This window comes from Falco peregrinus, chromosome Z (assembly GCF_023634155.1).
Source record: "Falco peregrinus isolate bFalPer1 chromosome Z, bFalPer1.pri, whole genome shotgun sequence".
Taxonomy (NCBI): Eukaryota; Metazoa; Chordata; class Aves; order Falconiformes; family Falconidae; genus Falco; species Falco peregrinus.
In genome coordinates, this window is record NC_073739.1 from 2563272 (window position 1) to 2583852 (window position 20581).

The 20581-nt window shown below is 46.1% G+C and overlaps 1 protein-coding gene across 2 annotated transcripts in view; it reads left to right on the forward strand.

Moving 5' to 3' along the window:
- Positions 1 to 491: 491 nt before the first annotated feature.
- VCAN (versican) overlaps positions 492 to 20581 on the forward strand; it is a 118416-nt gene continuing 98326 nt past the window's right edge. Inside the window, exons 1-2 of one of the 2 annotated variants that reach the window (XM_027784837.2) lie at positions 492 to 724; positions 8737 to 8812. In XM_027784837.2, coding sequence (XP_027640638.2) covers positions 8743 to 8812 — 70 coding nt within the window. In that variant the 5' untranslated portion in view covers positions 492 to 724; positions 8737 to 8742. The remainder of the gene's footprint in view (positions 725 to 8736; positions 8813 to 20581) is intronic. The other variant, XM_055791502.1, reaches the window with a different exon arrangement.

Below are 20581 nucleotides of genomic sequence, written 5' to 3' on the forward strand. Positions count from 1 at the left end.
CATTGCAGCCTCCGCTGAGATCGGGGAGGCAAAAAGGAAAAAAGAGATTTCGGTCCCAGTCACTTTCCCCATTTCAGCCGGCGTCGGGAGCCAGGGCGGAGGAGGTCTCTCCATTCTCTTCCCGGTTAATTGTTTAATTGGGGAACAATGCGCCTTTCGCACCCGCCTGCCCCTCTCCGGAGGGCCGGGGCCGGGCGAGCAGAGGGGCCCGTCCCGCCGCACGGGCTGCGGAGCTCCCCGGCGCTTGCGGGGCCGCTGCGGGCCGGGCGCTGCGGGGCTGGCGGGGGCGGGCGGCGGGGGGGCCGGGGCGCGCCGCTCCGCGGAGGCAGGCGCTGGGGGCTCTCCTGCGCCCAGCAGCTGCGGGAGCTTTGCAAATTGCAAGGAGGCTTGTGAACCCTCCTCTCCCCGAGCCAGCGCCCCTCCTCTGCAGCGCTGACGGTACAACGATATAATAATGATGGGTGGCTGAGGCTCGCATTTGAACTTGCAGGCGAGCTCCCTTTGCCCACAACTCGGTACAGGCTCCGCAGCTCGGAGTCAGGTGCTCGCCGGCGGGGTGGGAGGGGAGACCGAGCTCTGGGAGAAGGGGAGACCCCGGAACCACCGTCTCCTTTCCAGCACTAACGAGGGGATTTACTCTTTCATGCGGCCACTGGGATCTCTGGACTAGCCTAGGCACCACGTTGTGATTTTTTGCAATCTCTGCAATACGCTACCTTTTAAGGTAACTATAACTCCTTTAATGCGGGTTGGTTTTCTGTGTTTTTTGTGTTCTTTTTTTCTTCTTCTTTCTTTTGCCTTCACATATGATTACCAGCAAACACCTAGTGTAAGATTTAAGGCGATTGTTTTAGTGCTGGTACCTGTTAGGACAAAGAGTTGAACCGCAAATCTTGAGCGGGAGAGAATAGCGATGATTGGTGAATTTAAACAACCTGGGGTAAGCTCAACGACACGCGGGGGGAGAGGAGAAGGGATGCTCGGGGACCCACAAAAATCCCCTGGTGCAAAGAGGAGAACAAAGAAAACTGGGAAATAAAAGACTTTGGGGTGGGAGCCCTGACAGAAAGAAGTCTTTGGTACTGGTTGTTTGAATGGCCGGGAAGGTAGAGGTGCACCTTGGTGTGCGGTGGGGCTCAGGAGGGAGAAAGGAGGAAGCTATTTCGTGAGGGTGTTAAATACACAAAGCGCCCGTCTTACAGGAGCGACAAGAATGGACCTTTCCTCCGGCCACCAGGTTTTCTTGCGCTGGGAAAAGCGTGCGCTCAGTCTTCTCCACTCTGGTGTATTCCCCCCATCTTTTTTTTTCTTTTTTTCTTTTTTTTTTTTTTTTTTTTTTTCCCCTCCCCTCTTTCCTTTTCCTCCCCGATGTTCCTGGAAAGCTGCTCACAGGGCAGAGCGGGGCTGAGGTACTCGGACAGCATCTCTCCAGAGGAAACGGAGAGCAAGACGTCCTCTGAGCCACATTTTCATTGCTGAAAGGGGGGCGGTGGGTGAGGAGGAGGATCACAAGGTCAGTAGAGCAAAACGCCCCCTTTTACACCCACAGCCAGCTTCTTGGGGCAGGGGCACTGCCTTCCCACTCCGCTCCTTGGGATTTCGCCTTTGTTTTACAAAGAAAAAGTGAGAGCATCGTGGAAGGAATTAAGGGAGTTTCGACGGCGGGAAAAAGCGGGTGGGTGGGTGTGGGGAGGCGGCATCGGCAGAGGGTCGGGATGCCCGCGGCAGGGGATGGGACCCCGCGGGCAGCCTCCATCCGGCCCCCAGGCACCGTCCCCACACAAAGGGGCGACGGGGAGCAGGCGAGGGCCGGGGCCAGCTCATTGTCCCCCTTGTCACGTCCTACCCGGCCACCCCCTCTCCCTGCGGGCACTGGCTTTGGGATTAAGCCCCGATGGCTTTTTCTTTTCTTTTCTTTTCTTTTCTTTTCTTTTCTTTTTTTTTTTTTTTTTTTAAAAAAAAAAGGCGTGAGTGTTGAAACGTGTTGCAGAAACCCATCCCAGGATGGAACAGTGCAAATGTCGGGTGGGTTTGGAGTCTTTTTTTTTTTTGTGGAGGTTTCTGGTTGGGTAACCGCAGTCCCCCGCTTTTTTTTGTTTGGTTTTTTTTTTTTGTGTGTGTTTGCTTTTTGCTCAAAGAGGCTGAGCGAAAGGGCAAGTTTCCTTCCCAAAGGGAGTGAGTAAGACTTGGAGGAGCGAGAGGGGCGCAGCGCCCGGCGGGGAGCCCTGCCTGCGGCGGCGATGCGCGCAGGCGGCGCGGACCCGGGTGCCCCCGGGACGCGCTCCCGGGCGGGGAGGGGCGGCCGGGAGAGGCTCTGCCCGGGGCTCGGCTGTGGGGGTCGCCGACGGCCACGGCTCAAACGCGTCCCGAGTCCGTCGGGGGGTCCGCGGGCAGGCGGGGGAGGGGGTGGAGGCAGGCGGGGGGTGCCGGGGCCGGTGCAGGGGGGGTCCCGCCGCGGGCGGGCGCGGCCCCGGCCGCTCTCGAGGAACGGGCCGGGCGCGGCGGTGGCGGCACCGCGGCGCCCCCTGGCGGCGAGCCAGGGGCCGCGTCCCTTCGGCAGTGGCTTCTTTCCCGCCAGAGGGCTCCGGTTTCCCTCAGCTTCGAGGGGAGGGGCGGGTGTGTGTGTGTAAAAAAAAAAAAAAAAAAAAAAAAAAAATCATAATCATAATAAAATATTTTTTTTTAATTGTCGCCGTGGCATTTCGGGCTGTTTCTCACTCTTCTCTGACCGATGCGGGAGCCGACGCTGTCGACGGGCGCTCTGTTTGACAGCGGGGCGGGCCCGGCGCGTTTCCCGCCGCCGGCCGGGCTGAGGGCTGAGGCGGCCCGGGGGCGCCGCTCCCGGCTGGGGCGGTGGGGCCGCATGGGCACCCGTGGCCTCCCGGGCGCTCCGTGCTCACGCCGGGCGATCCCGCCAGAGGCGCTGGGGAAATGGCAGAGGAAACCCTCGACCGTTCAGGCTGCGCGCCGGCCGGCCGGTGTGCGGAGGCCGGTGGGAACGGCGCGGCGTCGAGCCCCGCGGGCGCCATGAGCTGCATCTGTGCATGTTCCCGTTGCTGCTCCTCACGCTTGCCTCTTGCTCGCCCTCACCGTGGCGTGGGCGCTGGAGCGGGAGGGGGCCAGAGCAGTCCTGGGAAGCAGGCAGGTGGGCGAGGAGGCAGAGCCGGCGGGTGGCAGGAGCAGGGGGGTACCCCTGGCTCCGCAGCCGTGCGGTCCCAGTCACCTCGCTCCACGCGCTGCCTCCCATAAATTTTCCGCTGTGTCTCTGCGGAGAGCCCAGAGCCACTTCTGGCATAAATTAGCGCAGGCCTGGGAGGGATGTCCTCAGGCAGCAGCTCCTCGGCAGCTGCCAGGGCGAGGAGCGCCAGAACACGCTGTGCTCATGTCGCTTCTCCCGCCTGCGCCCGGCCTGCGCCAGCGGCTCGGCTGCCGAGGCTCCAGGGCGGGAGGAGTTCCCTGCGGCTGCGGGTGCCGGGGTGGTGGGGAAGGGGTGGTGCAGATGCCCCCGGGACCTTCTCGAGGCCTGAGGAGGACCTCTGCAAGTGATGGCGGGCTAGGCAGGCGCCACCGACGCATCAGATGCAGGCCGGGTTGGCCATGTGGCAGCACAGTGGGCTAATTAATCACATGGCAGAGAGGTGGTGAAACCGGTGAAGTTAATGAGGCAGCACTTAATGGTGAGGTTGATACATGTCAGCAATTAACAGTCAGATGGGATAAAAGGATCAAAGGACTGCAAAAGCAAAAGGAGAGGACTGTGTGCCTTTGGGAAAGGATAGCAGCCGTGGAGGTTTGAGGCAGAGCTTGGAAGGTGGACAAGGGGTGTGCTACACCTGGGGTCGGTCATTTCTAGCGTGCTGGGGTTTCACAGAAAGCTCTGTAATTTACTGTTTTATCCATTAGTAGGAGCAGCAACCCCAATTCACTTCTACAGAGCCATGTTCTGCTAGGGTTTGTGTCACACCCCACCCCCCCCACACCACACCCCCGCCTTTTTTTTTAATTTTATTTTTTTAATGTGAACATGACTTCCAGTATGGAGGCAAGGAGGGTCAATGGGCAGATGCTGCTTTTTAAATGTTTAAAGGATGTGTCCAGCTTTCATAATACAGCTGTAAATCATGCACTGAATCAATCTCAGTGTGACTGGAGAAGCTGCAGCCTTTAAAGACGGTGTCACCTCTATGAAAGTAGCTAATTTCTCATTGTCCCAACTTCAGAGAAACTGGGACTAGCTCTCGGATGGTAGATTTTAGTGTGTGACACATCAGGACAATTCTCTGTCTTTCTTAACCTGCAGTTTAAAACAGAGAGAGAGACGTGATGTTCTCCCATCTGGTTAAATTAAAATAGCATTGGTGTGAGATCAAGCTTACACTGTAAACTAAACATGAGCTGGAATCTGATCAGAACTTACTGCAGCTATGAGTTTTTTTACTGTGGTAAGGGAAGGTAGTGGTGCCTGCAAAAACAGGAGCCTTGCTCTCCCCACGGAGAGAACCTCTGCTGCCAGTTTTTAAAGATGTGGAGTTAGTCAAGGACTTGGCATCTTTGGGTTAAAAGATGATGCCCTCAGGGTTGCTTCCAGTTTAAAAATTTAGTCCAAATGACTACTGTAGATCAGTCTGCCTGTAGTAGCTCCTAATAGAATGGCTCAGTGCAGTTGGAAACTAGCCAGCAGGCAACCCGAGTTTGGTCACGTTAAGTGAGGCACTTTTTTTAACAGAAGGAAGGTGGAAATTAAACACTTACTCAAAACTTGCAGTCCTGAGTTGGCAGGATTTTCTTACTGTGTCCATAGTATTATGGCTTTCTCTAAGTGTAGAGACACCAAGGGACAGTGGTGGGGGGAAAGGCTCCTGGAAAAAGGTATGGTTAAGAAGGATTTTGGCTGATTACGGTGGACTTAGGGGCAGTATGGCAGCCAGCCAGCAGAGGCTCTTGTAAACTGTAAAGTGTGAGAATGGGAAATACAAACTGGTTTTAGAGCAGGGATTTTGCTCAAGAAGGCTACAAGGGAGCACAGTCAGCTGCAGCTTCTGCCAGCAAACAGGGAGGAGGCAGGAGCAGCCACATCTGATAGCAGTGGCCTGGGAGTGCGGGCAACACTGAACAGGAATCGGGGTGCTAGGTGTAAGCAGCAGCCTCTGCCTTCCCTGTGGCTTTTAAAGGAGGATTGCTGGTACCAGGTCTGCAGAACTCTGCTTTCTCCTAAACTAGGCTGCCCTGGGGGGCTGATTGAGGCACTGCCATTGCGATCTGCATGCTGTTGTTTTGAGAGTAGGGTAATTGCACATTTAATTCTGGCAGCTGTAGTGGAACAGCACTCGGTAACCCAGGAGTGTTTATGGGAGCGCACCAAGGACTGGAGTGCGAAAACCCTTGTGCATGGAGGGTTGCATGGGAATCATGCTTGTGAGCCTAAGTGCTGAAAACCAGACCCTTCCCCCAATATTTTTCATTGCTTGAGTAAGCACCTTGGGTTAGAGGGGACTTAAGAGAAAAAAAACGGTTGAGAGATGATTTTCTGAGAGTTGGGTGGGGATTTTTGGCAGGTGTCTCATATTAAGCTCCACTCTCAAACTGCAGTTTTTTTGAGCTATCCAAACTCTTAGTGCAGCAGGTGTAATTCTTGCACTACTTGGTAAAAAGCTAAGTAGCCATCACAGCCATGAGTGTGCTCTTCTGTACCTATGGTGGAGTTCAGCAGTCACTGGATATCTTGAAAATTATCCTTCCACAGTTGTCTTTCTGTTTTTATATTTCATTGTGTGTGTATGTATTGTTCAGTGACTGGAAGCTGAAGCTGTGAGTTTTTTCATCATAAGATTTCTCAAATTGCATTTGTAATGCAGTCACCAACACATTATTGGAGGATCAGTGCTCTGTGCTTGTGCACAAAGCGGAGAGGAAAGGGAAGATGAGGTCCCCCCTGCACTCTGGACTTGTGGTGCAGGGCAGAAGCTCATATTCAGAGCTCTCACCAGCTCTGAGCATAGGAGCAGGGTTTGTTTTCTTACCAAATGTGGAAGCGGTTACACCACCTCTTGTCATGGCAGTATTGCAATGAGCTTCTGAGGGCAACGGGCCTCCTGTTGGCTTGTGCCAAGTATTCAGGTACTCCTGGTCAGGGCCGGTGCAGTGGAGCAGGTGGTGGTTGCAATGTGCAACTAACCCCATTTAGGTGCAGCATGCTTGTCTTCCAGGGAAAAGAAAATCCTTTATTGTTTTTCTTGGCAAATTTCTTTTAAGTCCATTGTTTGTAGTCCCAAATGCTGAGGTTGCCTTCTGGGGGAGAAGGGAGATAAATTGTATGGGTAAACATGGAAGGCTAAACTTGTAAACAGTTTGTTCTAGATTTTTGTTTAGCTGTTGATGAAGCCAGTGTGTGACACATGGGAAACACATGGGGACAAAACATCTCAAAAGAAGGTCTGGAGGAGCTCTGCTTTCACAGAGTCCAGAGCTTTCACATTGTCTTGCAGGCAGGCCCAACATTCACCACCTTTGATGGTGAAGTCTGTCAGTTGTCTTGTGCTCTCTTCAGGGTGCTTGTGTTACTGAAGGAACTGCAGTGGTTTTGGTGCTTGAGGCTTCCAGCAGTTTCAGGGTAGAACGTTGCTTGAAGGGCCTTCTAGTGTATGCACATATGTAGGCTCAGCGTGACCTGTCATTTTTTCAAAATGTTGTGTAATAATGAGGATCATTCAAGTGTTTAAGCAAACACATGACTTTTTCAGAGCTGGTCCATTGCATTAAAAGAACTTGGATGTCTGCAGCTTTTACCTTGTGCAACCTCCTCACTCATAACAATCTTCTACAGAGGATTACTAGGGCATACCTAGTATGACAGGACACATTACAGATTTTTAAAGTTAGTTATTAAATAAGCACTTTTGTTTTCTCCATGTACAGCTTGGCATGTGGAGGTGTAGGGAGAGGTAAAACTGGCTGGATGGTGTTGGGGTATGTGTTAGAGTCTTCAGAAACAGTTTTATGGCATATAGGGCTCGAACTGAATGAAGTCAAAGAAGTCCCAGTTCTTGTTTGGGGCCCAGTCATAAAAAGTGTGAATTCCATGAAGTTAATATTGCAAAATAAGTGATATCACATTATACACTCAGCTCTATTGAATGGCTGAAGCAGAGATGGGGCGTCTTTGGCAGTGTGCAGTCAGCTCTACAGAAAGCAGCTGTATTCTTTCCTCCACGCCCTGGGAATAGATTGCTGCATATGTTTCCCAGTGCAACCAGCTAGCTCTGGCCATCCATGTATAGGGAATGAAAACCTTTTGGGTTTTCAGCCCTTTTGGGTGGGAATTTTTAACATGCTGCTGTTATGTTAGAGCTTGCCTCATTGGAAGGGCTTCGTTTGAGATGTTTTGCACCTTTTCTGAACTGTTCAGCCACTGCAGGATAGATGCCAATTCACACAGACTCATGTGAAGTTTCAGCTGCAGCTGTAAGCTGTGGAGAAAACTTTCCTGAGACTGAGCACATCACCAGTAGTTTTCTGAAGGTCTTTCTCTGTGTGTCTTGCTATTATATTCAGTATAGTTTGTGGAGGTTTTTGAATGTATAACCCTAAAGCATTATGTGTAACTACTAAAGAACTAAAATGCTAACGTAAAAAATGCCAAAATATCTATGTGCAATACAAGTTCCATAGTTATAACAAAGATGTGTATCTATCAAATCTCTGTTTCACTGTTCCTTAAAGCAGTTCAACCGTAATCTCTCTTGGACAGGAAAAAACTATCAGGTCAGGTTACTTGCCCAAGTAAAGAACCCAAGAAGCATATTTTGACAGCAATATCAGGAAACTCGGGATTTTGTGGTAAAAGTTTTTCAGCAGCAGTTTTTGACTAAGTGTAGCTGAAAGTTATTTCTTATGTAGACTAGGTAGTACATACGTGTAACTATATGGAAGAGGGACTATTTATAAACCCTTTATATTAGTCAACATTTATGGGCCTTGTAATGCTTTTGTTAGTGTACTTTTGAAATTTTTAGGACATTTACAGATTCAACATGAGTACCTAAGAACTGGAGTAAAAATGAAGATATACTATTATGAACATGCAATATATTTTTATGTACATACGATATATGTGGAGAACTTTTCAGCTGTTAAAAGGTGGAGCCTGTAAAGGAGGTGAGAACCAAACCCAAAGGGAATTGACATGTCTGAGTATCACTCTGGGCTCAATAACCTGAAGCTCATTACGAATCTGTATTGGATAGGGACACATTGTCATTATAACAAATTTCCACTGTAAAGTACTATGTGGAGAAATCGTGAAAGCAGGAAGTCATCTGGCAACCTGCTTGCAGATGGGAAGGATCATAGTGTGGGTGTGACTCACCATCAAAATTCATGAGAAGTTTGTCATGGGAGCTCCTTCTGACATTAGCTGGGTTGTTAGCTGTTGCTAAATGACAAGGTCGTTTGTGTTATGGACATAAAATTATCCAGAGGTTGGATCTGAACTGACAACACCACACCAGGAAAAAGTCATCAGATTATACTCATATACTGCTACCACTGTATGGGAATAAAGTTAAAACAGTAAATAAAATAGCTGAAGATCAATATAGTAAGAATTATTTGCTGGCCTGCTGAGCATCTTTTTTAAGTAGATATTCTTCAATGACAAATATTGATATACTGGGTTACAACACTTGATAAGGACACAATGCAATACTAACTACTTACTCCTTTGTTCTTTATTTGTAGGTCAAGATGTTGTTAAGTATAAAAAGTATCTTATGGATGTACTCTACATTAGTTATAACATATATGCTACCTAAAGGTAAGTCTGTTATACATAGAATCGTTTACTAAAATTCATTTTAATGCTCCGATCAGTAGGGTGCTTCCCAGGACTTGGGACACAACCCAGACTCAGGAGATTCAGTTTCTGGTCTTGCCGCTGCCACTCATTTTGCTGCACTGTGTAACTGACTTTGTTTATGTGTTCTCATCACATTACTGATATATACAGGAAATTCTTACTGAGGGGGCATGTTTTTGACAAGGTTTACACGCCTCTCTGATGTCTCCTGAGGTTTGTAACTGCCATTACTATAATTCAGGTAATAATAAAGAAAGTGCCATAGAATTACATTGTGTAAAGCAAAATAGATTGCCTTCTCCAAATATTCAAGAATGCATTTTAATCCTTTAACCTGTGCTTCTGAAATGTTGGTCCTGTTGGCCCGGTATGTCTCGCACCTTCATTTTCTGCAATCCACAAAGGAGCTCCTTGCAGTAGATGAGGTAAGGGCTGACCGGGGGGCTAATTTTAGTGGAAGGCAGACACCTTCCATGGGGGCTTCAGCCTGGTGCCATGGAGGGAGCAGTGATGGTGCTGGTGGCATAGGAACAGGAGGAGCAGGTTCCTGGGATGCACCTAGCCAGGCTGCAGAAGTGGTGAATGAAAAGGGGGAGTTTTGGGGCTATAGGAGTACTGGTTTAGCATGCCTCCCAATCAGATCCCAATGCATGTACTCACATATGTCATGCCACCGCAGCCTTTTGGGTCTATAGGTCACAGCTTGCACCCTCTCTGTATTCAGGGTGAAAGATGCCATGTGCAAGTGGCATACAGGGGAAACCAGTAGCCCCAGTTTCTGCTTTGCCCTGTGATCTATCACAGAGCAGCTGGGGACATGCCTCTGGAGCGGGCAGTCTGGCTGCCAGCCCCATACTGGGGTGGGGCAAGGCTGCCATGAGCTAATTTGGTGGCAGGTCCCTTGGCTGCTGGGATCTGGAGCAAGGACACATTAAGGCAGCTGCAGGTCTTCACTTTGGGTGGGAAGGAGGAGCCCTTACTACTTCTCTTGGTGATTACATGCTAACACTGGAGCATGTACTCATGTGTTGCCATGGCTATTTGAAAGTCTGAGTCAAGTCTTTAGAAAGGACAGGGTTCTCTCACCTGCTACAGACTCACAAAATTCACATAATAGTTTTCCCAAGCCTCAGAGCAAGATTTTCCTTGATTTTTTTCTTTCCTTTTCTTTCCAGGAACTCCTCAGACTGATTTTAGCCTTTGGGAAAGTCAGATATACTCATTTTTCCCCCCAGCTTGCACACTGTTGCTAGCTAAGTCTTCAGGTAGTCCTGTAAGATAATGGAATAGACCATTGTGCTTAGTGAAGCCAACTAACAAAAAATAGTTTGGGTTTTTTTTTTTTCTCAAGCTGGTTGGGAGCACACTCCTTTACCATTTCCTACCATCACTTCCTCCTTAAAGCTGGTTCTGGTTTTGTTTTTCCATTCTTCATTAAACATAAAACAACCCAGGATGACTGAGCTTGTCCTCAGGGACAATAGAGTCAAAGCTTCAGGCAAGGAGCAAGTCACTAAAACTGAGCTTCCATTTTCTTTTTCCTGGAGAGCTGAAACTGATTTGGTTATTAAAGGTTAAGTTTTTTTTTTCTCCACCCATTTTTTTACTTAGTAAAATGTTTGTAGATGTAGACTGGTGTATGAATCTCAGATCCACAGCTGACGTTTAATCATTTGTTTGTATGAAGCTTTTGGAGAGGCAAAGTAAGCGATTGTCAGAAGAGGTCTTGGACTTGCAACGTAAGTCTACATGGTGAACTTGGAAACTTTTATTTGATAAGTTACTTATACTTAAAGGGGGCTTATAAGAAAGATGGAGAGAGACTTTTTACCAGAGCAGGACAAGGGGCAACAGTGTTAAACTGGAAAAGTTTAGATGGGACACAAGGAAGAAATTTTCTACAGTAAGGGTGGTGAGACACTGCAACAGGTCACCCAGAGAAGCTGTGGGTATCTCCTCCCTGGAAGTGCTCTAAGTCAGGTTGGATGAGGCTTTCAGCAACTTGATATGGTGAAAGATGTCCCTACCCTTGGCAGCAGGGTTGGACTAGCTGATCTTTGAAGGTCCCTTCCAAACCAAACCACTCTGTGGTTCCAAGTTGCAGCCTTCTTTGAGGCAGAAACGTCTGCTTTAAGGTATAGGAAAAGGAAGAGCTGCTAGCAATAACCATTCAGCTTCAAAATGGTAGTATATCATGCACATGAGGAGAGGTCTAAAGTTAAGATTTTACCTGAAAATCAACCTTGGGATGGAGAACATGTACGGAGGTAGAATAAGTAAGGCAAAGGAATCTGACAACACATTTAAAACTAATGTTTCTGTTATGACATATTGAAAGTCCCTTCATATTTACTTAGGGCATAGTTCCATGGTCAGTCTAATCACACATACATTTTAGCACTGAAGGGCATAGTCCTGCCCCTTTTCCATCCCCTGGTGCTAGTTTTTATGCTTTCCTTCGTGCTGACACTTATATTTATGTGGGTATATGGCCAGCTGAATCAGGTGAATGACTTGTTTGAAAGAGCATGTAGCATTTCTTGCAGGTTATTTTTCCACTGGGTCAGAACTGTGATCTGACCCACTGCCTTGCACAAATGCTAGTGCTGGCAGAATTCAGGGATTGGGAGTGCATCACTGGGAGTGGGGAGGAGTAGGATGGATCCTCTGAGTCGCCGGGATGAATCCTTTACGATGGCACCTTTAGGTGTCTTCTGACTTACTCCACCTTTTCTCACCTCTTAAATGGCTATGTTTTCCCCAGAGCAGAATTTTTAGTACTTAAGCAAATTCCATATGAACATCCTGGTAAGGGCTTCTCATGAAGATAGGCCAGGTTCTGACTGGTCCTTATTTGCCTGAATCTTTTGGAAGAAGTTCAGAAACCCCCTCATCTTCCTACAATACCCTGTGAACTTTGTGTATTTTATGTCTGAAGGTGAGGGGCCATACTTTTGCCATAGAGAGTCCTAAAGATATTTGAAGTATGGCCATGGTGAAGAAGGCAAAGATTTAAAACTTTTTTTTTTTTTTCATTAATTGATCCAATAGAGTTTGTGGGATCAACTCATATCCTTCTGTTTTGTAGAAATGTCAGACTTTTTTTGAGGACAAGTGTTACAAGGTTATAGACAACCTTTACAAGTACAGAAGTTTCTTTTCTTTGAAAAAATACGTGAAGAATAAAAATATATCTGCATTTGGAAGAGTTAGACATATTAAGTTTCAACTTTTTTCCTTTTAAGTTCTGAATTTGAATTTAAAATTGCAGCCTTGAAATCTTTAATGAAACACAAATTCCCATGCTCCCAGTGCCACAATTAATTGGATCACTCCATGTAGTCACTTTAATATGATGCATAGCAATATTTCCTTTAAAGACCTTTCAGGCAAAATTGATCTGAAAGTTTAACATTTTTCTTTCAAGGGTCATATGAGAAATTTGTCAATATCAGCAGTTACTTTAAAAGTGTAAATCCTGGAGTTGTGAGTCTTAATGTTAAGCCATAACACAACTGAAGCTTAATTTAGAACACAGCAAGTTATAAGCATGCAAAGTTTAATGCGTTCACTGCTATCCATTATTCCCATCTTTGTTTTCTTTTCCACTCATTTTTGTGAACAGTCACATTCATAAATACCTAGCATGTTTGCATGGCATGCTTATTAGATTTTGTGTAGCAACAAAAGTATTTTTCCTTTGAGAGCAGATTGAGAACGGTCTTGCATGGCTTCTTTGAGACTTTAAATTATCAGAAGATGTGTGTCAGGAAGGCAGCAGAAAATACTGTGTAAGCTTCTGGGGTCACGGGAATGTCCCTCTGCGAGACCTTTGCTGTTTTCTCTGGTACATGTGAAGGATTAATGACAGAAGTTCAAGAGCAAGGTTTATGCCTACGGCTCGTGTGGCATTTACTAACTTTGAGCTAGCTGGTGTTAGGGTTTGCCGTTTACAGGCTGGGCCTTATGATTATGATAAGTGTTGGAGTTTATCTTACCCATTTTAAGTGACTATTTGTCCTGCCATGAGTGAGTATGCTTTTGTGAAAGCTTTGTAATCCAGAAGACATTTAAAAAACCCCAGATTGCTGTGTGTGATACGTTTTTTCGCAGAATCACAACATGGTTGGGGTTGGGAGGGACCTCTGGAGATTATCTAGTCCAAACCCCTACTGAAGTAGATTCACCTAGAGCAGGGTTTTGAATGTCTCCAGAGAAGGAGGCTCCACAGCCTCTCTGGGCAGCCTGTGCCAGTGCTTGGTCACCCTCAGAGTAAAAAAATTTTCCCTCCTCACATTGACATGGAACTTCCTGGGCTGCAGTTTGTGCCCGTTGCCCCTTGTCCTGTCACTGGGCACCACTGAAAAGAGCCTGGCCCTGTCCTACTGACACTCGCTCTTAAGACATCTGTAGACATCGATGAGATCCCCTCTCGGTCTCCTCCAGGCTACACAGGCCCAGCTCTCTCAGCCTGTCCTCGTAAGGGAGATGCTCTGGCCCCTCATCAGCTTCGTAGCTTCTGCTGGACCCTCTCCAGCAGTTCCATGTCTCTGGTGAACTGGGCAGCCCAGCACTGGGCACACGCTCCAGATGCGGCCTCACCAGGGCGGAGCAGAGGGGGAGGGTCACCTCCCTCCACCTGCTGGCCCCGCTCCTCCTCGTGCCCCCCAGGATCCCACTGGCCACCTTGGCCACACGGGCACACTGCTGGCTCATGGGCATCTTGCTGCCCACCAGCACTCCCGGGTCCTGCTCTGCAGAGCTGCCCCCCAGCAGGTCACCCCCAGCCGGTGCTGGTGCACGGGGCTGTCCCTCCCCAGGAGCAGGATCCCTCACTTGCCCCTGTTGAACATCATGAGCTCCTCTCTGCCCAACTCTCCAGCCCGCCCAGGTCTCGCTGAATGGCAGCGCAGGCCCCTGGTGTGTCAGCTGCTCCTCCAGATCTGTGTCATCAGGAACCTGCCGAGGGTGCCTCTGTCCCTTTACCCAGGTCACCGATGGGCAAGTTGAACAGGGCTGGACCCAGCACTGACCCCTCCAGCCAGGCTCTGTGCTGCTGGTCACAGCCCTCGGAGCTCTGCCATTCAGCCAGCTCAACCCACCTCAGTGTCCACTTGTGTAACTGACATGTCGTGAGCTTACCTACGAGGCTGTTGTGGGAGACAGTATCAAAAGCCTTGCTGAGGTCAAGATAGACAACATCCATCTCATCTACCCAGCCAGTCTTTCCATCATAGAAGGCTATCAGGTTGGTCAGGCATTTCCCCTTGGTAAATCCATGTTGACTACTGACAACCTTCTTTTCCTCTCCATGCTTCAAAATGTCCTCCAGGATGAGCTGTTCCATCTCCTTTCCAGGGATGGAGGTGATGCTGACCGGGCTGTAGTTTCCTAAATCCTCCTTCTTAGCCTTTTTGAAGACTGGAGTGACACAGGCTTTCCTCCAGTCTTCAGGCACCTCTCCTGTCCTCCATGACCTTTCAAAGATGATGGAGGGTGGCTTAGCAATAACATCTGCCAGCTCCGTCAGCACTCAGGGGTGCAGTCCATCAGGGCACATAGATTTCTGGGTGTCAAGTTTGCTTAAGTGCTCTATGTGCTCTAATGTGGTCCTCCTCGGCCAGGGGAAAGTCTTCCTTTCTCCAGACTTCCTCTCTTGCCTCTAGGGTCTGGGGAATCTGAGTGCTGGCCTTGGCAGTACAGACTGAAGCAAAGAAGGCATTCAGTAACTCAGCCTTCTCTGTGTCCTTTGTCACCAGGGCACTCACCTCAATAAGCAGCGGGCCCACAGTTTCCCTTGTTTTCCTTTTGCTACTGATGTACTTGAAGAAGCCCTTCTTGTCGTCCTTGACCTCCTTCACGAAATTTAATTCCAGATGGACCTTAGCCTTCCTCATTGCCTCCCTGCATGTTCTGGCAACATTCCTATATTCCTCCCAAGTGCTCTGTCCCTTTTTCCACAATCTGTATTCTGTTTGAATTTTGCCAGGAGCTCCTTCCTCATTCATGCAGGCCTCCTTCCCCCTTTGCTTGATTTCTTACTCATAAGGTTGGATCTGTCTTGAGCTTGGAGGAAGTGATGCTTACATATCAGCCAGTCTCAGAGCTCCCTACCTTCTAGAGCCCTGACCTATGGGATTCCTCCAAGTAAGTCCCTGAAGAGGCCAAGGTTAGCTCTCCTGAAGTCCGGGGTTGCAATCGTATTTATTGCCCTGCTTCCTCCACACAGGATCCTGAACTCCACCATCTCACGGTCACTGCAGCAAAGGTGCCCCCACCCTTCACACCCCCAATCCATCCTTCCCTGGTTTTGAGTGCAAGGTCCAGGAGCACACCTTGCCTCGTTGGCTCCTCCACAACCTGTATCAAGAAGTTATCATCAGTGCTCTGCAGGAGCCTCGTTGGCTGTGCATGCCTAGCTGTATTGGCTTTCCAGCAGGTGTCAGGGTGGTTGAAGTCCTGCATGAGAACCATGTGATCAGGAGGCTACATCCACTTATCTGTGGAAGGCTTCATCGACTTCCTGATCAGGTGGCCTGTAGCAAACACCACGACAGTGTCACCCATGCTGGCCTGCCCCTTAATCCTTACCCATAAGCTCGCAACTTGTTCTGCATCCACCCCCAGGCAGAGCTCGATACAGCCCGGTTGCCCACTCCAATGAAGGGCAACTCCACCACCTCTCCTTGCTGGCCTGCGTTCCCTAAAAAGTGAATAGCCATCCATGACAGCATTCCAGTCATGCCAGCTATCCCACCATGTCTCTGTAACTGCAATGAGATCATGGCCCTGTGACCACACACAGACCTCTTAATTCTTCCCGTTTATTCCCCATGCTGTGTGCGTCGGTGTATGGGCGTTTCAGAGAGGCAGTTGAGCGTGCAGGTTTTCCAGGAGGGGCACAAGAGGGTCCACCATAGCCATGCACACCCGTGAGGTGGCTGGCCATCTGGTACTTTTCTTGGGAGACAGCTAAGGTAGATTATATCGCTACTCTGGTTGGCCTGGCTTATTCTTTAGTTGGCTGCAATGGCATGAGCATTGCCACTTTGGACCCCATCCCCTGAGTCCATCAGTTTAAAGCCCACCTCAGCAAGCTGGCCAGCCTGCTGCCGAGGCTTCCCTTGCCTCTTCTAGGCAGGCAGATCCCATCCCTTCCAAACAGGCTATAGTCAGAGAATATACTAAACATCAGTTTATCTGATCACATTTATGTTCTGTAGGTGCTATAAAATGCATGTGTGCCTGCCTATGATGTCTGCATATGTTACATTGAGTTCTGCAGCTGAGACATACATTTGTGTGGCTTCCTGTGAGTTCCTTGCAGAATATGAAAGTAGTTAGTTCTTCATCAGTCTGTGCCTCCTTCTCTTATTCTGCTTGCTCAGACCACAAATCACCTGGCAAAGAACTCAGTGAGTGTTTTTATTGGGTCTCAGTCTGTTACCTCTGATGTCAGTTTCATGCAAGTTTAAGTGGTGCATTAATTTTAATTTATCATTATCTTCATTAAAATATTTATAGTTAATGAAAAGACTTCTCTTGGGCTCAGCATTAGTAGCCAGTTTAACAGAACACATTGATCCTTTCTGTTGCTGCTGGTAGGCAGGGCAGTATGCCATATGCCTAAGCAGGTTGTTGATGAACTAAAAAATGGTATTCAGGGTTTTTTTGTCTCATAAATTTGGCTTAAAAGACATAGAATCTTTTCTTCTTTGAGCATGTGGTTTTTGTCTGCATAGTCAGTAGCAACATTCTGTTCCCTTGAGCTTAATTACGTAGCAAAATTGCTCTAAGCAGTGTCACTTCATGTAGGGCATTCTTTTCAGACTTCTTGTCCATTATGACCCATTGGTCTGATAGTTATGGTTAATGTAATACAAAAGAGCAGGATTTTGTCCTTTTTTATTTCCTCTTTAGATTTCTATTTTAAGAATTTTATAACATTTAAAACAAACAAACAAAAAAGTAGAAATTCTAGGGAAAGAGGCTTTGTTCTTAAGCAAGAAGTTCTTCCGTAGTTTGCCTCCCACATCAAAAGAAAGATATCAAGCTATGTGTCATTGCTAGGATAAGCTGACTTTGCAGCTGAAATCGTGGACTGGGAGGACATAAGGTGATTTTGATGGGGGAAAAAAAGCATGAAAAGGCAAGCTGGAATTTTACTTTTTTTAAGAAAGTGTGTGCCACATGTCATCAACTGCATGATAAACCAATACAAATGCATAGCCGTAGTTTTAGGTTTGGAGAAAATAAGACAGTAATAAGTTGTGGCAAAATCCTGTGCAGTGTTAGAGTTGTCTTCTGTCAGGACATCTCATGGGAGAAGTTTTCATTATACATTCTCTTTCTGTTACTTGGAGATATTTAATGTTTAAACAGGGGAGGACAACAAAAGTACTCAGCTGTTAAGGCACACTGTCTACTGACTCTGTAATCTGATTGCATTGTGTTGCTCTCGGCCCAACGCTGCAGTCCCACTATCTTTTACAAATCTTCCATTGACTTTTCTGGGAGTTATGGCAAGATATGGTTTGCGGCCAGGTGATTTAGACTTAGCTGTGTATTTTATTTCTTTATTGTGTATGTATTTTCCCTAATAAATTATGCATGAGTGATACATATTAGTTAGCAACTGAAAAAATGCTTATGTTAATTGTCAGCCAGCTTAGTTATGTTAATACCATCCTCTTGTTCAAGACTATGTGATGTAACAAGTATTCTAGGTCCTACATGGTGGGATGGGGATATGGTATAAGACAATGTTGGCAAATATCTGCTTTTCTCAGCTTGTGCTCCAATTCACAAGCAGTTACAAAACATTTTGTTCATATTTTTCCCTGCCATGTTCCTTTTAAGGAATAGTCTATGACATACAGTTGGCAATGGCTGAAAAGGAGACATAACATGGAGTATAAGCGTAGGGAAAATGCTAAAGGAACAAAAGGGCTATATGCATTAATAGAAGGTATCGATGCTTGCTGCATTGGCCAGTAAATTCTGCCTAATTAACTAACTTGAACTGCAGCAGGAAATTAAGCTTTTTTTGAACTGTGCAGGAACATCACTTAATCTTATGTTTCAGTGCCAAATATTAATTCTTCTTTTTCAATAGGGTAAAGCTCTCCCCTCTCTTTCTGCTTCTCCCCTCTTCTCATCAAAACAAAGAGTGCTTTTATGTAATAAAATATTACATGTATAAAATAAAGTTTTATAATGCTTTCTACGGGCATTGGTTAGATGGCCATGTTTGTACCTACATGGTCTCCTATTCTGGGATATAGCCCAATTAAGGATAGATCTAGTTTGCATATCATGTTGATATGTTGTGTTTGCCAAGGGTTTAAGTCTGCTGATGTGCAGACAAATTTTAAAGAGAGGAAATTTCCTCAGGGTTCAGTGCTAATATTCCGGACCACTCATAACCAGAAACATCGTTCTCAAAAGTTTATTAAAATTCTGTCAATCAGGATAATTATAACTAGGTCATTTTTCATTTAAGAACTTCCTGTAATGTATATAGATGACAAGAGATCATAATAATTACTAAATATTTTGAGACTGATTTTAATCTTCCACCTGTGCAATTTGGCAGAAATGTCATCACAACTGAGAAAGCTGAGTATTCATTCTGTTTCTTTATGTCTATACCCCACTGTAACTCAGTGAAGTTTCAAGAAATTAAAAATGATATAAAAGCCAGTGGTATTTCCATACTGTACATCTTCAGGATAAAATCAATCCTTTCTAGGTTTTGGCAACCAGTTGGCTCTATGCTAGTTAAGTTTTTATTTCCTTAAGGAAATTAAAAAAACAAAACAACCAACCAAAAAACACAGTGGATTTTTTTCTTTAAATTAATGTGCATGCAACCAAAGCTTTTGAGCTAGTGTTTAGTATTCAGTAACTTCTACAGGCTTGTCTTCAAGTCTTGTGAATTCTCCAGTCTTCAGTTTCATATTGGACCTGTTTTTGTCTTTCCGTTTTACAACTAGATTCTTGCTAGGTCTGAGCCCAAAGTGTATGAAGTGATCAGTTTGTTTAACTATTAAATGTGAGTTGTACCATCACTGGTCTCTGCTTACAAGTTAATGGAAAAACGAGAATCTCACTGCATGCCTGAATCACAGAGTGAGCATCTTGCTGGTAAATTTGCTTAGATAGTGCCATTCCATGTGAACTTTTCCGCTGAGCTTTGGGTGCAATGCAGCTGTTTTGGCACAGCACTATCCCATTGTTGATGTACTCTCTCTGGTCTAATCAGTTTTGATACAGTCATCTTAAGTGCATCTGCATTGTGTTCCCAGGAATTTCCAGTTAGGTAGGTATGGATGGAAAGACCCAAGGAATTCCATTTAAACTTCTGGGTCTTCCTTGGTCAGTTAATTTTTTTCTCTGTTTTTTCTAGTTAGTACTTTTTTATTAAAATGCTTGGTCATCAAACTGATCATTCTTGTATTGAACCTTTAAAAATAATACTATTAAATACTTTATCCTGCATAAAGTCATTTGTGTTAAAAATAATCAGCTTGAGCAATTTTTCTGTGTTTCTGACTTTCGTGGTTTTTCCCCAAAAAATCTTCTGCTCTTTATGGAGATGTGATATTTTTGATGATAGATAAATAGATACATAATTGTCATGTGCTGGTGTCTCCAATTTCATCATTCTGGTGGCTAGTATTTGAAGTTATTGTATTTCTAAACTTTATGAACCCTAGCTTGCTTAAAATTAATGATCAGTGTGTTCCACCTTTCAAAAAATGTTAGATTGCAGGACAGTGAAAGAGGTAAGATAGACACTGTTGTGCATCAGCTTTTAATCTTCATTAAGCCATTACGTATGATGAAACAACATCACATAAAAATAAATCTAACAGAATTCGTCTCTTCAGACAGTTACTGTGTGCAGGCTGGATGAACAGTAGTCAAATTCCCCCTCAGGATATTATCAGATGGAAGCATTTCACTGTAAAATGTTTGCAGATGGAGATGTTATAAAAAATGATAAAGGTCCTATCATGTCAAGTCTGAGCCAAGTTGTGACTTTCTGTGCACGGTACTTCCTTCTTTGCTTCAACACCCTGGAATACTTTATTTCTGCAAAGTCTTCAAGTCCTTGAAGTGACAGGAAAATAATTATAAAAGGATGACTATTTGGGAGAATCTCACTGCGGGGGTGCAATAAAAAGAGTTAACCCTTGAAAGAATAGAGTAAGAGATGCCATATATGCAAAGTCATAGTTTTGCTTTTAGGATAGGAGCAAATGAACAAGTTACTGTGAGGTAAGACAAGGTGTAAACATCAGTAGCTACCCTGTATGCATGCTACTGGCCAGCAATAAATGTGAGGTAACTCGCTGTTTTTCACTCAGAAGGGTCTTGCTCCTATGAAGTACAAAGCCAGCTCTTAGCATTCATCTGTCATCTAAAATTTCAAAACAGTTTCCAAAGAAGGTCAATTACTGGGTGACTATAAAAAATGGAGAAAAAACATCAGAGAGTAGTGAATTAGATTTGCCCAAACAGAAAAGGGCTCCATCAGCAGCCTAGGATATTGATGCAAACTCTTTTTTAGCTCACGCTGATCAGTCCTGTTACAAATCAGCTCAGTGTCATGGATTTCAGGTCTTGCATGTCTGTGAATCTTAAGTGACAATGAAATGTATCTGTTTCTGATTTTGCTGTTCCATTGATGTGATTTGTCCTTTCTCTCCCCCTCTCTCCTCT